Below are 25,175 nucleotides of genomic sequence, written 5' to 3' on the forward strand. Positions count from 1 at the left end.
TTAATTGTTACTCTTTTAATTTTTGGTCAACATATAAATAATATATCTAGTAAATAAATCAAGTAGGACATTGCATAGTCGCCATGCTAAGTAGATAGAATAACTGTCCAATCGGATTCCGCTTTTGATTTTTAAGAAAAAAAAATGTAGAACCTCGAGTTCATACCAAAATGACAACACGACATAAAACTCATGACAAAGTGTAAAAATATTGCAATAATATGAATCTTCCAACATGTAAGTTGAGTAAAGCCGTATACTGGCTTCCACTAATAAAGCTGGCATGATCCACGTCTTATCATGGAGAATCACAAGTTGGTTAAATACATAGGTTTCGTGGTGTTACCCTAATGATGGGTGAATGTTATGTCTGATGAAAGGTATCGAGATAATCGTAGGTATGACAGATGCTGAAACGGGAGAAGAAATAAACATATGTGCAAAACATTCACGACAGACATAGCAGTTACACGACATGTATGGAAAGAGATTGCCCTGAACTTTCTAATATTTGCAAAATACCATGAAAATAAAATGCACCAAGTCGTGGAATATCATTGCAGTCAAAATAAAAGTCATGTAATTTATGGCAAGCAGTCGGCACACCCTGTACCGAACTCTAGGTGTCTTTGGTCAGTAGCTGATATCACTACGTCGTTTACGTCACAGTGGCTGATAGTCTTGGAACATATTGCTGATATCTGCCGGGCCATGCCGGTTAGGAATTGCCATAGGATTGTCAGAAGGCACGGGGGCCTTTAAATCTGTGTATATAGCACTATGATCATCTTGTGGTTCCATTTTTGTCGGGGGACCAAAAGCTTCATCACCACTGAGGTCGCCATCTTTATCACTATGTGGAGACCCTAAGTTAGATTCTTGACTACTCTGAGAACAATGCTGATCCCTGAAAAAGAAGAGAAATATTTTAAGTATTCATAAGAAGTCTCACACTATGAAAATCTGGGTCTGTAGAAGCTATAAAAAAAACATAGTATGAAATGTAGTGTATAAGGCGTGGAACATAATTTATTTATGTATTTAAATGACCTCATGACCTTGTTACATGATCATACATGTGATGTAAAAAGAAGTTAGTTCTACCCCTGAAATGGACTTTTATATTTGACAAAACCAGTTATTCTCTCTAATACTATAGTACTGACTTAAATACTGTCTCAATACTACAGCTCTGACTTGAATTCTGCCTCAAAACTACAGCTCTGATTTGAATAAGAATTTTACCTTATTCACAAAAATAATATAAACATAATACCAGGAGTTAATTTGTGGAAATAAGTACCACCTGATAAAAATATTTAATAGCAGGGAATATAAATCTTAATGATATCAAAGCCACCATTTTTTTTTTGTTTGGTTTTCTGAGTTATAGTAATTGGATACAATCTTGATATCATGTAAAAGTTAGAAATTAAGCCAATATAATAAATGCAATTAAACATAACATATATGTACATGTATTACAGAATTAGAATAAAAAGAGGGTGTCACTCATTTAAAATTAACCAGTTGAAATTCAGATATGTGAAACATTAAAATTATAAAATGATTTTTTTGAAATATGAATATGAATAATTGTTTGTTTCCTACTGACTATGTATTCCTATAAATTCAGCTTTAAAGGCTTCTTTTAATATGTGTAATTAATAATATTGTAAAAATGCACAATCAATTTAAAACTTTGAATATACACTATACATATATAAATATATATATATATAGAAGGGTCTGAAAAATTCCCAACGATGTTAGAACTGTCAAATTTGCGATGCAAATTTTGACCTTTCCTACTGCGGGACTCGAACTCGTCCTAGACCACTCGGCCAGCTAGGAGATATATATATATATATATAATCCAATTCTGTACTACTAAGGGTTTTTTTTAACGTCCTTGACTACACTGTCGGGTCTCACACGGACGGAAATAATAAAATTTTGACATAAATATGAATTTATATATATTCATTTTCAGGGCCTTTTTCTAACTGCGCTCGAAAATTAATTTTTTTTTTAAATTTGGTAAATCGAAGGATTTCCGTTGTTATATAAATCGGGTTTTTTTTATCGAAGATTCATATTTCTAACAAATATTTTCAACCTCCACAATCGTTATTGTTCAAATATCTAAAAATTATTGGGGTTTAAACGGCTTTCTTTTAAGTTTGTAATTCTGAGACTAGGAGTGTTCTCAATGCGAGAATTTTAGCAGAAAATAACCGTAGAAAATTGTGATCCAAGCTATAATTAAATGAAGGCAGGTGACCGATAAAGAATTGTTTGAAGGCCTATATCATGTTTCACTTACAAAATTAAATGTTTATTTAATTTTAACTCAACAAAAGCCTGACACTATATATTACGGTGAACCATTCATTACACCGAAAGTTTGTAGAAGTTGATACAAAACCAGAAAAATATTTTATTTCAGTTTTGTATTCTCAAGTTAAAGTATTGCCGTGGTTATGTAAAATTTAATTGGGATGTATCATCTCCTTCTAACATAAACATAGAGTAGTGTGTATCTGCCAACAAAAACAAGCCTGAACTGTAATGTAATCTGACACCGCCTCTCACTCATATCAATTTACATCCACAAATAGGCGATAACAACCTCCATCTTGGAATTAGAGACAAAGGCTCTATTATCGTTAATTTATACATGTAATTATGAAAACTTACCGCTCTCGATCTTTACTCTCAGAGGCCCTGTCTCTTTGTCGTCTATTTTTGAACCAGTTGCTCACTTGTGTAGTTGTTAATCCAGTACCCTCCGCTAACTCTCTCTTTTCCCGTGGTGACGGATAAGGATTATGAGCATACCACTCCCTCAACACAGTTCTAGACTTTTCTTTAAAACAATAACTCGTCTCCTCTCCGTCCCATATTGTTCTAGGCAGTGGGAACTTCCTCCTTACCCTATACTTCCCTACAGCGCCCAGTGGGCGACCTCTTAACTTCTCAGCTTCAATGTAATGTGCCTTCAGCCAAAGAGCTTGTAGTTTGGGATGATTGTGAGGAGAAAACGTGTTACTTTCGAGAATTTTATAAAGTTCCTTGAAGTTTCCTCTGTGAAAAGCGACGACAGCTTTTGCCTTCAATACACTTTCGTTTTTATGTAAATGTTCACATGCAGGTAACGACCACAAAAACCTAGCTAATCTGTCTATATTTCCTCCTTGTTGGAGAACTTCACAAACACACGCAACTTGTTCCTGTGTAAATCCAAAAGATGGTAACATCGCCCCAGGCGTCGGAGATCCGACTGTTGACGTTGGTGGCTGGTCGTGTAACATTTGTAAGTCCGGATGAAACGCCGGAACTCCTGAACTATTCCCAGGTGATCGGTAATGCACTAAAAAGACACAAATTATATAGGTGTTATGATATTGTATACTCCAGCTTAATACACTTCATTACAGTATTATTTTTAAAGAGTGCGTTAATGGTTCACTGCCTATCTCTCATTGGTTGCCAGTCTCGACCTCGTGAATATATCGTTATTCATACAGAGGCCCGATTAAATTAGTCTCCATGACAACAACGTCAATCATGGAATATGATATCGGGGTAGGCGTTGTTTTAGTAGAACTACAGCATTGAAATTTGGCTACAGTTCTTTGCACAAATATAAATAAAACACCTAACCTCGGTAAAACCAGAGAACGAATTTTGTTAACTATGTACCGTTCTTTCTTACAGAGCACTGTCCGTGTTTGAAAAACAGTTTAAACTATGAAATTAAACTTATAATTAGGATTGCCGAGGTCAAATATTCAACATCACGTACACTTGTAAATGAATAAATGTTTAAATAAGTATTGTCAAAGTAAAACCAAGTTGTTCTTAAATTCATAATCTATCAGTCAATATTAACTATGCAATGTTTGCTCACGGATGTGAATAAAAAGCGCGAGCGTTCATGAATGTTTACGTCTATATTCATACACAAATGAACTCCAATACATTTTTTTCGAAATAAATAAAAATAAAATACCTGTATCTAATATTTCAAGAGAAGAATCACTGTAAATGGAATCAACATCTTCCAAGTCCTGCGATTCAAGACCAAAATCAAACATTTCTAAATCCATTTTAATTATCATTCTAGTTAAAAATTAGTTGACTATAATATATATATAGAGGGTCAATGTTTACTGATGGATGCAGGAGATCACAACCCAGGGGCTAGTATGTTCATCACATATTGGAATCAGCAGGGTGTTACACATGTCAAAACAGTGACACGGTATTTGTTAATGGGGTCTGACATTTAACTATTCTGTACACAGAGGGGTGTATAATGTGCCTATAACTTCCAGTTTTGAATGAATTTCTACATGGTTTGTTATCTTTGAATCCATCTTCGAATATACATGTAGATGTAGGATAAAAATACAAAAAATAAAATAAAATAAATAAACTTAAGATATGTAAGGTTTGCTTTAATTCTGAAACAAAACCCTGCAAAATATTGTCATTTCAAACCCTAACAACAAAAACGACTAAAAACCTAAAAACAAAACAAAAAACGAACGCACAAAAACAACAAAAATGACAAAAAAAAAAAAAAAAAAGAAAAAGAAAAAGAAAAAATAACAATTAAAGAAAGTGAGAGAAAAATCTCTGTTTTTTATGATAGATTTATATCACAAATGTTATTTATTTATTAAAGTGACTTTTTATTTAAAAGGCTTTTTAGTCTGGGCACTCTGTCGATGCACTTTAAATGAGAGATGAGAAATGTAGGCACGGGTGTTCTCAAGGATACACTATTAGTATCAGATGTGAACGACATATGTTAGGGGTATTAAACCGTAATACGATATCGCGGGTCTCAGCCTGCCCATTGTACATTAATTAAACAACTCATGATTATCATGGAATATTCACATACTAGGGGATAAAAGGATGCGCTTTTTGCTGTTATCATATGCAAGTTTTACATATTAATTCAAACTATAAAGTTATTATACAAAGCGCCACGAGGTGATACAGTAGTTATAATTTTCAGGATGACTGTAATCTGGTTATGATTAACTCCGGACTTTTTGTCCAACAAATAGTTACATTAACAAGGCCCACAGGAAGTCTGTATGGATCAGTGCTTCAGTACAAATACCAACAGATTTATTACTGTTTATCCACAAATAAATTAAATGGCATGAAAAGGCACGACTATTTCAATTTAAATAACATCCTAAATTTGGACAATAGTCTAATTTGATATGGTGTAGTTTTTGTTTCCTTACGACTTTTCAGTGATCATGTTTTATGTTTTCCCACTTTTATTACAAAATTCTCGTTATCACAAACCGATACTGAGGACATCTAAATCCAATTACATTTGTTAAATTTAATATTTTGTTGTATTGAACAAAAAGAACTGTAATTTACTTTATGTGCAATTTACGGCTACTTTAAACTGTATTTGCTTCAAGTTGTTTTGAAAGAAGTAAAAATCTTTTGTTATTAATAATTAAATATATTTAAAGATTACAACAAGTAAATCACACAACCGTTTCCATACAGTCCTACATAATAAATGATAGACTAGAACTGTAATATGATATGATTTTATTGTGTAAAATGCATTACACTAAATCTTTTGTTCTCAAAGTTGACAAAGAAAGAAAAAAAAACCGTATTGACTTTAGACCTAGGTATTATTGCTTTTAAAAAGACTAATGTATTAATATGTAATGTGATCTTTATAGAAATCAATACCAACTCATTTCAGGATTCAAATCATCAATAATCTGCTACAAACATCATCAAAATTTAATACTTTTAACATTTGCTTCTACGAAAACCAAGGCAGATTTGTTAGGGATAGACAAGCCGGCTTCAGGTCATCTTTAAGGTTATATTTCATGTTTGAATCTGACACGGGCGGTAATTGTAACCAGGTTCTCAGCTACTGCAATTTAAGACTCAATTTCTTCTGTAAATTATAACACGAAAGATAAGAAACTGTAAAATAAAGTATTTTCTAGACAGATATAAATTTAATAAAAAGTTTTTCTGTAATCAAATAGTCTTGATAGAACGGTTTCTGTTTCAGAATTTACTCGAGTTATCTTCGAGACTAAAAATGACTCGAAAATTCCAAGGTAAATAATGCTTCAGACCTTATCTATATTGAATCACGCTTCGGACATTGATGCGGGTTAATTTCAATAAAGTATCAGCATTCTTCCTTTGAACGAAAAGTGGAAAGCTGAAAAGAGCAATAAATTTTCCCTTCAAATAAATCCACTATCATTTTACTCTAAAAAGTAATTATAATGATTTAAAGAATTTGTTCTTCTCTGCATGTCGTGTAATAATTAATCCATCTGTCTTGATTTAAAAATAAATCTTGATATTTTGCGATTATTTCCCCTTGAAATAATTTCATCTAGATAAAATATAACAATGCAAAGCCGTGTTTGAAAATATAATTGAAACTGACATTTAGAAAAATAATTTTATCATTATTATGATTATATGCAACATTATTATTATGATTATTATTATCATATACAACATATGTGTAAATTACAGAACCATGTATCTTTATTATTCTACTGTTAAAGAAGAAATACAAACAATTTTTATTTAATCTATAAAACTTCACATGTGTAAAGCAAAGATATTTTTTAACAAAAACCAAAAAATTAAAGATTTGACGATAAAATTGAGTATCAATATCCCTGTGACCTGGGGCCAATCTGTCAACGTCAGCCATCACGAATCGAGAAACCTCAATTATCTCAGACACCTAATGTGGAACAAAAAATATCACGAATAAATTAATGAAATTTGATATGGTTTTAAGTTAAATACTGTTTAGTTTAACCAATGTCGATGATAGACCAACACTGGATTATATTTACATTGAAAATCGACGCCATGTCTCAAGTCCTAAAATTTGACTACTGAAGGAAATTGTCTAAATATTGTAGAAATTGATACAATCCGAATGCTGATGAAAATTACTAGGTTCCACTGAAAAGAAGACTTGCATGGAAAGGGTATAATTAAATGAATATCAAACGACGGAAGCGTCATCAGAAACCAGTGCTAACACTGTTTACACTCCATCTTTCCAGGATTTCACACATCCATAGAACTGACAAGGAGAGTGTTTTCTTTCAAACTGATCATAAGGATAAAATGTACCGATCTCTAACTTTCATCTTTTAATGAATGGATAATTTTTCACACAGTTCTTAATTTTACACCAAAGTTGAAGAGAAATATAAACAAACGCTATCTTTGTTCACACTTCCGAATCTTTTTGATAGATAAAAGAGGAGAGTTATGGTGCAGGTTTTCAGTTGTGAAACATGTGTGGCCCACAGAACAATCGAAATCTGTTTTGTAAATAAGAATATTATTTTAGCATATCTATTCAACAATTCATCGTAACATTGCACCAAGTCACTTTTTTTTGCTGACGACGTGCCCACATCTGTTTTATCCATCTCGTTTCCTCCTTTGGTGGTTCATTGAAACTAATGAACTAGTATTTACTTTCCCTGGTCAAAACCACAAAATAATCGTGAAAGCTCCTTGGGTGTAAGTTATGTTCATTTACGTCGATGGTGATATTCCAGATATAAAATTAAACTAAACTGTGAACAAGATGAATATAATTCTACAACTACCTTTAATAATAACAATTATAACAATAATAGTTTGCTACTACTATTGTCTATGATAATACATGCATTGTCGACGCCAAATAAGAAATGTTTTTACTATAATAAACTTTCTGTTTTTTTTTTAGAAATAGAGAAATAAACTTATAAAGTTTGATTGTGAACCTTTATCTCTTAAGTTTATAACGGCGAAAATACTGAAATATAGAAATTAAAAAAAAAAAACTCAAATTCGGAATTTCAGAAGCATCCGATTTATGCCTTTGCTTTATTTATTAGAAATAAATTTATTAGTAAATACGCAAATTGAAATACTTAAAATGGAAACAAAACAAAACAAAATCAAAACATCAAAAGACGCTGCAACCAAGGTTTAGTGTACATTCAGTATATTGACATGAAGGCGCGGATTCGTAGGGCTGACCAGCTTTTTTTATGAATGAAACTTTAATTTTTCACTAATATTACCCCAAAAAATTGTCTTCTCTCGATGCAGACGCCATTCAAATTACACAGACTGATTTAAAAGCATATACTAGGGCCGCTTATCACCAACGGTCTTAAGTCGTGTACTTCGGTATCGCAACCCAAAATGTCTAAAGACACGTACAAGGGACCGCGCAATCCGTTATGGCTCGAAGGCGTGTACTGGGGTCGTACAATCATAATAGTCTGAACCTTTGCAAATTATTTTTCTGATGTTAGATATGAAGATATGTCTTAGGATGTAAACCAAAACGGCCCAGAGTAATCATCAACTTATCCAAGATCATTCTAGAGCTATCCTAGCCTGTCTTACATAAATGAAATTAAAAAAAAAGAAACAGCGAAATGATGATGCATCATTCATAATAAAATATAAAAAAATTATTATATTTTAAATTAAGTATATTTGATATTACCGGAAAGTAATAATTTTAAACAAATTGTTCGTGAATGTTTTAAAATTATGAGTACACTCTACAAGGGTCCATTCGACCACGCTTATATCAATTTTAGTTTATATATATTGACTTTTTGAATTCAACTTGAGCAAGAAAATTAAGGAGCCAAAACTTTGCAGAATATAAATACCATGCCCATATCACTGGATTAATTTTTACTTGTCATCGACGTTTTAGGACTATCTTAAGGCACCTATAAGGGTTTTCTAATTTTAAGTCCTAACTTGTAACATTCCCCTTGTTTACACGACCCATAAAAACATCTACATATCCCAGATCTTTTTGTTTAATATATAAAAAAAAATCATTTGATAAACATGTGTACTCAGAAAAAATAAAATTTGTCTTTCATTGAACGTACCAAATTATTCGTACAGGTTGCTGTATTTAGCTAAGTTCATAGCCATGAGAAACAATGCCTGGGTCAATATATTTTACAATAATTGAATAATTCGTTTTATTTTTATTGAAGAAAAGGTATGCACCCTTAAAATGTGCTCATCAGGTGTGGAAAGTATTTACGGCAAACTGTAACCATATATATTGAATGGTATATGCTTACTTAAACAAAAACTCGGTAAAATAATATGTAACGTTTTTATTTATTTATTTCGCTACAATGAAACACTGACAAGTAGCACACATAATACACCCAGATAAGCATATTTACATGTACCATACACCATACAAATGTGGCCTTTAGTAACCTTATATTATTTGATACAGATCTAAACAGACAAGGTAATCATCCCATTTAATATTTCAATGAATGTTAAACGGATATTGATAATAATTCATGTTAACCATTATTGATATCAAATCTGCCAAGTGCCCGCATTATGTATAAATTTCTATGCTTTTTAGCGTTCGTAAATGCTCAATTTAAGTTGCATTTTCGATAAGGTATAATACAAGGAAAATAACACCACGTGTTAAGATTTTAAATAATGCCTTTTTGTGAAAAATAAGCCTTAGGTACAAAATGGAACCTATTTCTGTGCTCAAATGTATTATATTAAGTATGACAAAAATATAAGGAAAAGAAACACAACTAATACGATGATTAAGACCAGCATTAGAAGTATCACTCCACAGTAGTAGTTGTAACAAAAGGTTTTAACGTCAAATCATTGGATAATTATTTTTCATTAAATTTGCAAAATTCCTCTGACCATGGCCAATTTATATTACATTTGTTTGGATGGTCATCTCAATTGAGAGAAAAAAAAACAAACAATATAAGCATTACAGATAAAGTACCAAAAAGAAACAGTGAAGTGAAATGGGTATATTTAAATGGCAATTTTAGCGTGACAAATCATACTTCAGTTACAAATTTTGAATACCTATAAAGTCAGCTTACACGATTAGTATCAGTTTCATGATATAACCAGCTAAATGTTCCATAGCTAGCATATTTTGATTTTACGATAATTTTGTACCTTAATATAGATAATTAACATATAAGTACAAATTTCGAATGACAAGGGACCACCCATAGTAACATGAAAAGTGCAGATATTACGTAACACCTCAGATCCAAATGAACCTCAAGAGAACTGAAGCCAAATAACAACTTATATCACGAAATACCAAAAGTAAAACTATTCTACAAGGCTACACGAAAGGATTTTTGTCGCCGTCAAATAAAGCAGAACAATTAAAAAAAAACCAAAATGATATGATACTGTAGTGTATGAAAACTGCATTATTTGAACTAATTGAACATCATACACTTGTACAATTCACCAATTGTTTTTTCTCTACCATTGTAGAAGTTTGGGACCCCGTGCAGGTCCAGGTATCGAAAGAATAGGCTTGCAGCCGCAAAGCTTGTCGTAAAAGGCGATTAAATAGTGCTCAGAAACCTAGCCGGGGGGCTAGGGCGCTCTGCCCACAGAGCAACTGGGTAGTGTGCCCATGTGGTGGAATGTGGGTACCCCTGGTGTGTTACGTGCTGGAATTGTCAGGCTATAATACAGAAAACCTGACCACAAACCATAGTGTTGCACCGTGTTGGGAAAGATGCCACGTTCCTCGCACGTTAAAGAACCTTACTGTGGTATTCTCTCGGAGTAGGAACCATAGGGCTCTGCCACAGGAGGCTATATTGCCCGACCCTACCCACCTCTCCCTATTTCCAGTGGCAATCAAAATTTGTCGACCCCATTATCCTTGTGTCCCATCCAATTTTTCATTTCATCATTATTTCATGTTCATTTGATCATCAATTTCATGTTCATCGTCTGAATATAGCTGAAATATTGCTGCTCGGACGTTAAACCCCAACAAACAAACAAACATAAAAGTTTGAGTTTTATATACAAGAACTGACATTCAAGTATTTCTATAAAATGCACAATATGTTCATGGTGTAAATTACAGGATTTCAACATTTTTTGAACACAGAACTGTATAAAATATTTACCTCACACATCTAGATACATGTAGTACTGAAAACTGATTTCAAAACCGATTTGACAAACACTAACCTCATTATATTTTATTTGCGTTATTTGTCTAGCTGAGACTACAGCAATTCTATTATATATGCAAGACCCGTTTTTGTATGAATAATAATTGTTTGATCCTAAATTTGAAAATAAAAATACAATAAATTATTCTCACCTTCTTCCTTGATATTTTGAATTTTAATTAATCAGGGAGATATAATTGGTTATCATCGCTTTTTCAAATAATTTTTTTTCGAACAAGGATTTTTGTTTCAAAGAATAATCAAGGGAACAAAGATTCGAGCGGGAATCAAAAGTATATTAAAGACGTTATTTCACAGTACATACCAGAACAAGTTAGAAATTACAAGATACTGCGTGCGAGTTTAAAAGATTAGCTTGAAAGTTGAAATCCATATAGGAAAACCCCCTAGATGTTGCAAGGTAGATGCTAAAAATATAAGTGGTTATAACAATGAAATATTAACGATCTACCAGATTGATTGGTATCTAGTCTGAGTTCGTATCAATTCATATGAATATTTTATTTACTTTTTATCTTCAGATTCCTTCAATGTTTGATAGAACAAAGGAAGCACGTGCAGAATTAAGAACAGACGTGTCTTATTACATTCTAATATAAGTTTAAAGTTCGCACAGAAACCCCTAAGTTGTTTCAAATTGTGCATCACATATTTGTTGGTATAATGTATAGTTGTCTTAAACACACACAGAATTTCAAAGGTTTAGTAATTAATGATTCTTATCACAAGCAAAAATAGAATGCTGCATGATTTTCCTAACCTTAAATATTGTTATTTAAACCTAATTAGTATCTCAGAACGAAGTAGGCATATCTGTCAAGACTTTCTTATAGTTCTGAAATCAATCAGTCTGTACTTAGAAGTTTCATATCAAAATACACGGGTAAGTCTACCAAAAAGGAAAAGACAACAAAGATCCTTTTCATGTCTGTGGAGTTTATTTTTATGTTTATATCTAGCGAAAAGCACAATTTTCACTTTATGAAAAGCAACAAATGATATCTAAAATGTAATGCAGAGTGTTTTTATAAGAACTTATCTTACGTAACAGATTTTATGCTGACTAATTTACCACGCATGATTTATGGCATTGGTTTCTTTCTGGATAGATAGTCTTACCATAAGTATATACCATCTGAAATAAGACCTGCGTGAAGCGAAAACGCACTGAAAAATAGTTAGTCACGCTTTTTCTATTTTGCCGAAGTTGATAATTGACACTGTTGTGAGAAAGAAACACATTATGTATTTTCACATTGGCTTACAATTAAAAGATGGAAATCGTATTATTTCGAGAAGAAATTTGATTCCTTTTAGCTTTTGGGAAAACGAATTAATGTGTATTTATGAAACTCTATACCCTAGAGACAGACACTAATGAAGTAACATTTTTATTGAAACAATAATTAGAACCTGTAAAGTTGTGTGACTAAAGCTATATAATATTAGGTTGTATTACCCAACAGGGCAGCCACGAGTTGGAAACATTATCCTATAATTACTATATGCAGGTGTATCAAGATTTTTTTTCAGTTAGCTGGACAAAGCAGCAAAATGTACAAACCATAGGAAATATCTAGCTGTGTGGTCTTGATCGAAGAAAGTCAAACACTATATCGATCGACAAGATAAGTCGATAATAAAAGAAGAAAAAGCTTAATAAACTTTAAACCAAAATCTTGCGTGCATTTGTTTGCTGTTCAATATTTGCAATACATGTTATTGAGATCGATCCCAAAGATCAGTATTATAGACTGTCCTAGATATGGCAGGCGGAACAGACAGATAGGGTTCAAGCATACTATTGGTTTATGAACATATATTGATTGATAGAAGTTAGCGATATATCAATGGTACAAAGTGTCACTAACAATACTATTATCAGTCATTTACATTTTTTCAATTCTAATTCTTAAAACATGTCATTTCGTAGTAATTTGGAGAAAAATGTTTTGAATAATGACTCACCAACCAGGTATTATAGATTAAATTGGTGGTTATCAAATTCGACAAAAATATCAACCTTTCTCTCTGATGAAATGGTGGATAAAGTATCAACCTTCCTCTTGATGAAATGGTAGATAAAGTAAGCTTGTTTCAGTTCCTTCGTTCAGAACGTTAATATATACTCAAAAATAAAATAAAACGAGAGCTTGACAGATAAATTTTCGTACGATAGTGGCAACAATAATAAACAAATCAACAAAATTAAACAAAACATGAAATAAAATAACAAAATTACAAAATAAAAACCCGAAAAAAAGTAATGTAAACTGAAACAATATTCCATAATTTTTATATTCCGGGCTAGTATATGCAACTTTACATGTAATAAGTAACCATCCGTCACTGTCTTGTGACAGGTAAACTTATAACGTTGCACGCGATGCAAACCGAGTAGCAGCCTGGCCTGCCTTTGTCAAAGAATATTTACGTCGTCTATAATCACCACAAAAAACATTCCCCACTTTGAAAATCTATTATTTCAATTTATGGACATTAAATTTGAAATACCGACTTCAATTCTATATTCGCCATTTATTTGGTGTTCAAAATCATTTGTCGGAGATGTACAAAAATAAATAATTTCCCTTAGCAAGTATTTTGATGAGTACACAAGAAAAAATATTCTGCTGTAAGTACATATTTACTTTATACGTCATATTTTGCTCCTTACATTTAATAGACAACTGTTCATGGCGGGTAAAGCCGAGAATTTTCACCCTACAAGCTCTGTCGTCAGTTTTCATAGAGTTCTGATGTCACTCAGAACTCCTGTGTGTGTCCACGTCGATTTCCAGCCCTGCGGTGCTTCGGATCTCAATTGAATTTGTTTAAATTTTGGCTACCGACTATGACCTGTTTCAGACCATTTTCAAACAGTAACGCTTGAACATGATTTTCCTTTTTTTACTTAAGACTTTTTTAGGATGATCAAATGCAATACCCAATGAAATATTGACGCTTGAATTTCTGTAAAATTTATGATAAACCCAGCCACAATACGCATAAGAGCTGCTTTGCAATAAATCCTTTTGTTTCCAAAGTCCAAATTACCAAAGTGTCTCGATGATGGACTCAAGAAAGCACAAGGAAGCAGGGTCGCTCAAAGACAAGCAGGAGGCGCAGCTTTGAAGCCAAAATAAAAAGAGGTCATGTCATAGGGCAAACTGGTCTTTGTCTTTTGTGTCTCCAGTCCACAAAAATGTAGGTAGGTAGGTAGGTGCCAAAATGATAAAAAAAACCCAATAAAATGTGTATACAGCTATATTTGTTTCCTTCTTTCCTAGACTACTTTACATATCGTAATCAATCCGACACTTTAAAACAGAGACTAGAAAAAAGATATCCATGTTACAAGTTTTTGGCGGAGTCCGGGTTAATTATTTACTTTCAATTTCCTCTGTGCTTCAGTTCTTACAGCACTTGAATGTTTTTTTTTATCTATCGATGAAATGCATCACTCCACAAAATATTTTGAGAATAAAATAATAATCACATTATCCAGATTACCCCATGTTCTTATCTGATACTTTTTGTTTTAGGCAAAATAAAAACATTTGCAATGTACACTTTCGCATGTACATGTACTTATTGTCTATAACACGTTTATGTTGTACAATTTCTTAAACTGCACAAAAGTTAGTTAAGTTGTATAAAGTTGATTGAACGGTATCTTGTAAAACGCTTCCTTACGATACCGTGTCCACCAAGAAAAATAATTTCTTATTACATTGCAGCATAATTATTCATTATATGTGTTCTCTTTTCTGAACCTTTCTGCTGTACATGATGGGTAATAACAAAATTACTGACCTGATAAAATATTGGCAGTATTCAAAGAGAAGGACCGTGAAAGGTAATAACAAAATTACTGAACTGATAAAATCTCGGCAATAGTAAAAAAGGAAAGTCCGTATAAGAAATGGCAATATCAGGGTAAATTCCGGAAAGCTGGAACCACTGCAATAATCCTGAACATACAGGCATTTCCAAAATGAAAAACGGGTTGAACCAGGTTTTATAGCGCGCTTAACCTCCCGCTTCCATTACCGATATATATATTTCAACACAAATGGGCATAAAACTGCCCACCAAAGTCGGTAAAATCCATGGCATGAACATTGAAGTGATCAACTGTTATATCATAGAAATGAAACTAAAGAAGGGATGATCTTTGTTAGATAATATTTAGGGTTTATTTTTGAAATTGTGTTATACAAATGTCAACTTATGAATTCACATTTCTTGTATACTTATGATTCGTACATACTGTATATCAATGTTGTTTACCAATTACATTTTTACACAACAATGTGCACATTGTTTTTTGTTTTATTTTGTATACATAATAATTTTTCCTAAAATGCTTGAAAAAAAAAAATGAAATGCATACAAAATCACGTTTATTTTGCACAGAGTGATTTGTTTGCTAATATATACATCATCTCTCTGGGGACGATTAACTACAATTTCATCCTTTCAATTTTACCAAAATGTTTTGGAATTTTCAACATCAAATATGTATGAAAACATAGTGTAACACATGCAAAAGCAAAACATAATGATTGCATTAAAATTGTTACAAATGTGTTTTTTGTGGTTTAGTCAAATGTCTAAAACAGACATCCTTTGGAGAAATACGATGGCTTTCATGAACTTTCATGAACCAGGTCGAATAAGTAAATTAAAAGTCAAGGTTCTGATATAGTTCTTTTTCTTCAAGTTTCGCTTTATAAACAGTTTCCAAGTTAAAAAAAAAAAACAAAAAAAACAAAAAAAAACAAAAAAACGTCAAGATAAATTTCGTCTTGTGAATGTGCTGGGGGTTAACCGATTTTAAAAATCGATTGTCCCGTGTAATTACCGGTTCATGGTTCAATGACACGCTCATACAAGTAACATTACATTGGAAGGAAAATGTGACAGTTTATTTTACTAAATGCGAAATTTTGTTGATGTTTTCTTTCCTGATTAAAACATTTTCTGTGTTAAAGAGTAACTGACTATCTTAAAAAAAAATTAGAAAATTTGTAATACTGTTTTGGTATATCATTTACACATTATAATTTGTCTAAATTGTAATTAAATTAAAATGTAATTAAATGAAAATGAAAAATAGACAATGAATGTGTACACATATGTAACAAATAATGCACATTGTTTTCATTATTGGAAATTTTAACAAAAAATACCTTAATACTGGAAAATATATCTACGTGTATTTACATGCAGCATGAGCAACAGTATACATTATCATTTTTACAAATTTATATAGATTACAAGCCTTTTCTTTTCTGATCAAATAATCGTAAAACAAAATGAAAATGTTTTGTCTTAATTACTAGTATTTGGTGTTATATTGATGTTTTTGTTTTTTTTAAATTGACTTTATTCTGTATGACACCCGTCAAAAGTAATTTTAGTTTTTTTTTTCAAGTTAAAATAATACATAATCTGATAGTCCTTATTAGCCTATTTTTCTTAAAACTCATTTCTTTGCCCTTCTGATAGTAAAGGTAATCACACTTACGGTGACATTTGATAATTTAATTCTACTTGAAACCACCCTTGTAGACTATTACAATAGTGACCCGAAATTTATGGAAATGTCTATGAGAAATTTTATGTTGCTAAACACTAATATGTATGATAATACAAAATGTCAAAATAAGAAAAGATTCAACAAATATTACACAAGTGTCCATCCGAACCTAAAAAATAAGTCCAAACCTTAACAATATGAAGTAAGATAAATTAAGTCCATCAAACTTATTAATACTCATTTTTTTAAATTTGGTACTTTCATTTTTCAATAAAAAGCAAGATACGTATTGATCGCAAAAAAAAAAAAAAAAAAGAAATCGACTCGATAAAAGTACAGCGATTGATCATGTTTGAAAAATGGTTGACCGAAAATACCATGAAAATACGAGGAAACATGAATTGGTTATTGTTTAACACAAATAGTTCGTTCTATTATTTTTATTGTTTAAAACATAGGCAACCAAATCATAAAAAAATGAGAATAAGGACCCAGAAAGACAAAAAGAGTCCAAAAGAAGCTTCAATGAGAAAATTTCGTTCTTACAAATCACACAGCTGAAATACATACATACACATTGGTGGCAATACAGGATATTTGTACTGTCTTCAAAGTGACTTTAGATCACAATGCACATAAAGAGTCGGATTGAACACTGAAGTCCTGTAAGATTCTGAAATGAATACTAGTATCGTTTGATGATATTTTCAAGTTGAAAGAAAAATCACAATTTCTTACTGGTGTAACTCCTCTATGAAGCTTGATGAATTAACAATAAGATAAAAAACATTTAAAAAATACAATTTGAAACTCGTTTGCTTTATTTAAACAATTCAGAACAAACTTTCTTACGAGATTTCAATGCAAAACTAGCCAGACTGTTTGTGGTAGAGATTTATGTTTTAGTTTTTCAGCAATTACTGGTTTTATCTTTTAAACACTATTTAAAAAAAAAACTTTTATAAAATAAAAACTATAGTTTTAGACAAATAAATCTGGTGTTTTTTTCATAGATCATTTGCTGTACATTTTACTCCAGAAGTATACTAGAAATTGTTTGTGAGCTGCTTACTACCCAAGAAATTATATTTCAAGAAGGGGAGAACAATAATTACGTAAAACCCGGATACCATCATTAAACGAACAACCGATAATTTAGAATCTAGCGAGTTAGACTATTGTAGACCTATTAAAAGTTACAGTATTCAAACTCTAAGCATATACATGTATGCTATCGCCAGAAATTATACTGGCTGAGACCCCAACGCTTACTTGTTTAAAAAGTATAAGAGGAGAAAAAAACAAATAAACTTACATACATACATACATGCATACATACATACATACAAACATACATACATATACACATACAAACACAAACAATCAAAACAAAACAAACAAACAAAAAAATAATTAAATAAAAAAAAAATTTAAAAAAAAGCAAATAAGAAAGAAAACGTTTTTCAAGTAAAATTATGAAAATTCATTCACATGAACTAAATAATTCATAAAAGAGCTCGTCATATTCCCACCTCCAACGAAGACTATTAGAACGACTTAATGAGAAAAACATTAAAAACCAAAGTACAAAATTACTGAAATTCAGTAATCGTAACACATTCTTCATTATAAAGTGAATTGATAATATAGAATATAACATTCAGCACTCTCAGCTTTATTATGTTTGACACTAAAACTCAACACGCACTTTTGCCTAAATCATGATTAGAAAAGTGATTGGCGAACAGCCTCAGGTACATGCATAATCTAATAATGTATGTTGTTGACAATTTTTTCAGGACTCCTTTATTGTGACAAAAAAATAAAAAAAAGTTAATGAAGTAATTCTTAATTAATCACTGTGTCTTTAATTTCCAAACACTTAAGAAAATCACTTTGAACAGAAGTAAATAAATCAAAATAACTCGTCACATTCCCACCTCCAACGAAGATGATTATGGCGACTTAATGAGAAAAAACATTAAAACATAAGTAGAGAATTACTGAAATTTAGTTATTGTATCAAACGCTTCATCAGTGTTTTCTGTTCATGCTGGGATTCCAAATGTATTCCAGTTAAATATGTAACTGAAGTCCCAAAGACGCCGAGTTCTTCTCTAAAATACGTTACCGACTTGGGTGGCCCGACTTATCAAAACTATATGGCTTCAGTGAAAGGGTCATAATAATGTTATAGAATGATAAAAAATAAACATTTCCTAAACCATCCTTAATAATGAATATTCAGGCATAATTACCTTGATTTTACCGATAAAAAGACTGAGTGATCTTTGAAGTTAAACAGCACGCGCCATGTCCTGCATTCGATACGATGTTTGATATCCATGGTGGTAGAAATATCGCGAATGGATGGGACGAAATTCAATTATGATTTAGTAGATAAATGTCTACGGTTTAAAAGCTTTACCTATGCATCGACACAACGATGACAGCTTTTTGGAATTAAACATAGAGCTCATGGTTTAAAAAAAAAAATTGACTACTGGTGAATACTTTATTTAAAGATTCGATTAATCTCTGACCAATCTGCTAAGATGAAAGGTAAAAAAAGTCAAATATACACCTACTAAGTTTGACAAAACAATACTATTTATTAGAATAAGTATCTTTTTGAATTTGACTGCTTCATACAAACAGGTAATATCATAAACAAACGTTAGAAAAACACAAAACTGGGCAATTAGGAGGAATGAATTGTTTGGAGCTTTCATATAAAAGGTATCAATAATTATTATTTTGTCAACATCATTTGATAGATGGCTAAACCTATTAAGTCTTTACCATATAAACCACAAAAAACAGAAAAAAAGCCAAAGAATCGCCTTATCATACAAAATCTGCCACTAAGTATTATATTATCCTTACAAATTTATCCCATAATTATTTTGTCTTCAATTTTCCTAACATCAAGAAAAGAAACACTGAAAAAGCAATGAATGGTTAGTTTTTGGAAGTTAATCTGGTTTGCTGTCAATCAGCTTTGTGACATGATAGTTTTGTCTTTGATCTAACAGTCATTCATCATACATTACACTTAATTTTTATCGTTTAAAGAAATGAAATTATAGATTTCACACGAACTCAATGAATAGGTTATCCATCCTATTTGAATTCAATATATGGATATTTTATATCAAATCCGTAAGCTATTATAACAAATATTCCCATAAAATAAACTTCCAACAGATTTAAAATTGAACGACTATTACAAAGATCATGTATTATCTTTTTCGTATAGGTCCTTTTTAGGATTTCATACAGATGAAATTATTGTTTTATAAATGAAACCAAAATAACTATCAAAACAAATCGATACAAAACAAAACAATATTATTCATTACGTCAGAAAAAGCTTTTCTATCATTTTATCTTTTTGTTTTTCGGAAAAGATATTTTCATGTTCGTTTTGGGCCCATTTTACAAATTTCTTCAAAAAACTATCTTAAAAGGATTAATCTACCAATCTAAAAAAGAAACAAATGACATGATTCGAATGTATGCAACTTAATTCTTAATTCCAATTCAATTCGAATACTATATTACATACGCTTTTTATGTGAATGGGTGTATCATTTAGTTTTCCCTCATATTTAATTGAAGAAGACTTCATTATATTGACATTTATACTCGCTGAATAAGAAATTTTTATACTTAATCAAAGCTATTCGGTATATACTTGCTTTTACCAATGAGGTACAACAATGGACAATTGTATTCATAAGACTATGTACGTTATCTTATCGAATGTTTTTATATTGCTCATTATTTTTGTAGCATGAATTCTACCAAAAGATTTCCTATCTATATATACACATTTATTTGTTCATACATTTCAGGCGATAAATGCTTATATTCGTCAAAGTTAATTCTCCTAATAATTCAATAAAAATATTATTTGGAATTAATTATTTAAACTGAAAAGCATGACAGATATCGTCCTAGGTAGACCTGGTGTATGTGAAACCAGGTAATGCTAGTTTAATTATTAACCGAAAAAAAAAGGAAAAATTAAAATTTTATCACAATCAAAATATATTTTCATACTAAGACGTTGGTCAAACATAAGTCACCACTTAGGTCTCTTAGCATTTGTCTTACAGCTAAGTTCTAATAACTTTATTTATATTTTGTTGTATTTGTTGTCGCTTGAATGGAACCAATTGTGAAAAGAACACAAAACAAAAAAAAGACAAAAAAAATACAAATACAAATATAAACAAAAACAAAAAAGAAAAAGAAAAACAACAAATAATAATAATAAAAAAAAACCAAAAAACAAAAAATAATAAATATAGTAAAAAGAATACGATTTATAATAAAAAATAGAAGAGTCATCATTTGCGTTTATTGCTTGCTGGGTTTGCATGCTAGAATATAAGCCAAATGTGTAAATCATAAATTGATATAAAATTTTATTGAATAAACCTAACTTTGACTTGACATCAATTACGTTACATGAACAACTGAATGATAATGAAAGAAATCAGTAAACATATTAATATAAATTTACTTATTAAAATCAGTTATTCATTTTTACCTTTAAACGTGTGAGTTACACAATTTATTTGTGTATATGGATTATTTCAATAAAATACTTCAATTTGTTTCATTCACAATCCCTCAATATTCAATAATAGTTTTAGGCTTCTTTAAAATGATAAACTAGGTTTTCCTAATTAGAAAAAAAATGTTTAATCATATTTAAACAGTAGTCATGTTATTTGTTTAATAATTTTTAAAGAAACCTATATACCCTCTTATAATTATTTTATAAAAAGCTACATCAGAATTAACGAACACTAATCCGATTCATAATCAAGTCAAGTCCAAAATAAATTGAACTGTATCGAACATTCTTATTTAGGTTGGTAAGTAGCAATCACAATGGGCCCTTCTCTTTTTTCGATCATAAATGTGATGCTGGGAAATTCAATAAAACAAATGTTATGTTTTATTTCAGCTTACAGTTTATTGCGGTTGTAATATCGGTACTTTATGTCTTTTATGAAAACTGAGACTTTGATTCGGTTTGATTTGAAAAATTGCAACGAACACAAGGTATAATCATTGGTTATTACAGTATGAATTATGATGAGTTTTATTACATTATAACGCAGCAATCATGTGCTGTTAACCCAGCCAACAGTATAATTTTGTCACTGTTGTATAAAATTTGTCCAGTCAAATAATTTGATAGTGTGTTTTAATGATAATACACAGAATCTATATCATATCTAGTATTTATCTTCAAATGAAATATACATAAATTTTGCTATAATTTTACAAATTTGATAAACAATCCTTATATTTGAACCGTTGAATAATATTTAATCCTTGCAAAATATGTTAAGTTTAGAAGATAATGATCTGTTCTGTATCTTGTATTTATTTGTCTCATTAAATACAGATTGATATCAAAATAAATAAAGCTCAATGTCAATTGATAAATGACAAAGAAAAATATACCTTTGCATTAAGTCAATACAACCGATCTTTGATAAAACTAAAAAAATAATTGTTCTTTTAAATAGGTTTTGGTAAGAATGAAATAAATGTTGAGTAATTGGGGTTAAAGCGTCCAATTCTGTGTCTTTTCGTTCAAAGGTTGCTAATTTCTGGTAAACATTTTTCTGATTCGATTAACAGTTATGCCTACGACTGAGTAAATTTCCACATAACATGCAAAAATATCTTCATTTGCACTATAGAAATTAATTCCTATGAATAAAATCATTGCTTATAGTTTCAAATTTGTCCAAAAAAAAGAAGAGAAAAACAAAATAATTTTATATGATATATGTTCAGAAAGATTGAAACATCTAATGTACTAATACATTTACGAATACTTCAGATATACCAAATTAATTGAAAAATGTACAACACACTATCAAGTCAGCATTTAGTTGTATTATATAAATATATTTACGAAAAATAACTAAAACGAAGAGCTTAGAAAACAAACAAATTGAAATTTTAACAACATCGTTATTATATTCGATAGAGCTCCATTAAGCTACTCTTAATGTTTTTTTTACGTCAAACTCTTTTCATTTATGTGATATCAATTTAGACATGATATCAACAAAGAAAATCCATGTCACACTTTTTCGAGAAAAAAAATCATTGCAATATTTGAAATTTGTAAAGACAACATTAAATTTCAAGTTATTTTACACGCAAAGAGTTTAAGGTTTATAATAAGCTTACATTTCAGTAACACATGTCTAAAATGTAAACAAAGTTGGTAGTAATTACTAGAAAAATAAAGGTGATAGCACACTCACCTGAGTAATGATAAGGGTCCATGACTGCCTGAGAATGCATCCCGTCACTGCAATCCGACTACTCTTCACTCAGGTAAACGCTTTTATGTTCTATTGCTTAAAAATATTTATGTTTGGTTACAGTTCTTATCTATTAACAAGCCCCACCCCCAAAGTTTACTGCTTTGTTTCCATTCACAAGTGTTACAGAAGTTATTGAGCCATAAAAAGAACTGCTGATCAAGAAGTGTTTAACCATTGGAAGCAATAATCTACAGTCTGGCTGACAATGGCTGGAGGTCCTGGACAGATTCCGATAGTTCGGACTAGTATGATTGACAGCGATACTCCTAGAGGGATGCAGACAACGGGAGCTTCCAAGATCATCTGTTTGTGATGCTGTAATAGAAGAAAGACATATCATATATCACCTCTAATTTCCTTTGGTTTCCGAGTTATTCCAAGTAGTTTATTAACTGGAACAGATCCCTCTATGGACATGGATTCACTTTATATTGGAAATTTGAGAGGCATATATATTATACAGAATGAACATCAAATTATGAGAAGAGTCAGAACCGAAACCCGATGACTCTACAAATGAACTTAATAATTTATTGTTATAGAGAATGTAAAACACATGAGCGATTATAAAGAAATAATGAAAACACAAATGTGAAATCAAAGAAATAAAGAAAAACAGTGGAGAAATGCGTGCACCAATAATATAAAAATCTTTGCTAACAACTTCTATTGAGAATAAAATAATAAGTATTTTAACTGATTTGCATTGAACCTGTCATATTTTCGTTTGATCTGATAACTCTATTTTAAGAAGGTAATATATTATTATTTAACAGTTTAAACGATGGTCGTCTGATATTATGTGATTGAACCAGATAGCGTTAGGTTACAGTTATCAACCGTTTTAAAAAGTGGACCAGCAAACAAGGGGTCAGGTGAAACCACGGTAAGGTCACAACGAATCACTTCGGTAAAACAATAATTTAAACGTCGACGGAGGCTTATTTAAATGGCTGGATTTTTTTTGTCGAATTTGTTGTTAACTTGCAATAGATAAGTTAGTGAAGCATAACAAGTAAATAAGAAAGTTAACATGGCGTGAACATGGGAAATGAAAACAAACAAATATATATATATATATGGAAGGGTCTGAAAAGTTCCCAACAATGTTAGAACTGTCAAATTTGCGAAGCAAATTTTTGGTCGTTCCCTCCGCGGGACTCGCAAATTTGACAGTTCTAACATCGTTGGGAAATTTTCAGACCCTTCTATGAATTTACGTTATCTTCCCTGTAGAGTCGTCACATTCTGAGACGTTATATATATATATATATATATATATATATATATATAAATATATATATATATATATATATATATATATGATTTCAGCTATATTCAGACGATGGACATGAAATGATGATGAAACGAAAAAAAGGATGGGACACAAGGATAATAGGGTCGCCAAATTTTGATTGCCACTAGAAAAAGGGGGGATAGATAAGGTCGGGCAATTTAGCTTCCTGTGGCAGAGCGCAAAGGTTTATATATATATATATATATATATAAACGTCTCAGAATGTGACGCCTCTATTTGCTACACTGCTCCATCGGATCAAATTGATACAGGGAAGATATATAAACGTATAGAAAGGTCTGGAAAATTCCCAACGATGTTAAACTGTCAAATTTGCGACGCAAATTTTTGGTCGTTCCCTCCGCGGGACTCGAACTCGTACTGCTGTGACATCTATGGCAACACCGCCTGCACAAAGTCTAGCGCCCTAGACCACACGGCCAGCTAGGCTATATAGAGTTCGAGTCCCGCGGGGGGAACGACCAAACATTTGCATCGCAAATATATATATAAACTGTTCTTTACTCGAACAATGTACATGTTAATATACTTCCTTAAATGATACAGATAAACGTTTACAATAACTTCTAAATACTACAGTTAAAAATTCAATAAAACTAATAGTTTAATCGACCTGTTTTCATTAAATTAATCTCCATTTGCATTGGATTGCTTTATTATTCCGATTTAAGTAAACTTTTCCTTCTTATTATTTTCATATGTAATGTTGTGTAATGATATCATCTACAGTCATAAGGCGGAAAATGGAGCATTTGAAAGATTTGAATACGACAGAACTAATGAGGCCTACAAATTATCGCATCAAGTTTCAGAATTATAGGAATACACGAAATATTTAA

The 25,175-nt window shown here is 31.1% G+C and overlaps 1 protein-coding gene and 1 long non-coding RNA gene across 3 annotated transcripts; one reads left to right on the forward strand and one right to left on the reverse strand.

Moving 5' to 3' along the window:
- LOC148623789 (homeobox protein six1-like) lies at window positions 1-23,116 on the reverse strand. The gene is made up of 3 exons (XM_088565900.1): window positions 22,956-23,116; window positions 2,701-3,373; window positions 1-907 (listed from the first exon to the last, which is right to left on the reverse strand). The coding sequence occupies exons 1-3, from the start codon at window positions 22,993-22,995 to the stop codon at window positions 664-666; spliced, it is 957 nt and encodes a 318-aa protein (XP_088422026.1). The 5' UTR covers window positions 22,996-23,116; the 3' UTR covers window positions 1-663.
- On the forward strand, window positions 22,921-25,175 carry LOC148623790 (uncharacterized). Of its 2 annotated transcripts, XR_015919499.1 has the most exons (3): window positions 22,921-23,028; window positions 23,795-23,904; window positions 25,066-25,175. It is a non-coding gene; the product is annotated as an uncharacterized LOC148623790 (long non-coding RNA). The 2 variants fall into 2 exon arrangements; XR_015919500.1 differs by lacking the exons at window positions 23,795-23,904; window positions 25,066-25,175 and adding an exon at window positions 23,137-23,714 and having other exon boundaries at window positions 22,946-23,028.

Source organism: Perna viridis, chromosome 2 (genome assembly GCF_037379345.1).
Source record: "Perna viridis isolate PV_CMFRI_1.1 ecotype Kerala chromosome 2, ASM3737934v1, whole genome shotgun sequence".
Classification (NCBI taxonomy): Eukaryota; Metazoa; Mollusca; class Bivalvia; order Mytilida; family Mytilidae; genus Perna; species Perna viridis.

Bases quoted from the DNA above. Each gene is read 5' to 3' on its own strand.
- LOC148623789 (XM_088565900.1), bottom strand. From the start codon at position 22,995: ATGCATTCTCAGGCAGTCATGGACCCTTATCATTACTCAG. The intron at 3,374-22,955 runs GTGAGTGTGCTA...GTGTCTTTTTAG, and splicing joins GGACCCTTATCATTACTCAG to TGCATTACCGATCACCTGGG. The intron at 908-2,700 runs GTAAGTTTTCAT...CTTCTTTTTCAG, and splicing joins GAGAGTAAAGATCGAGAGCG to GGATCAGCATTGTTCTCAGA.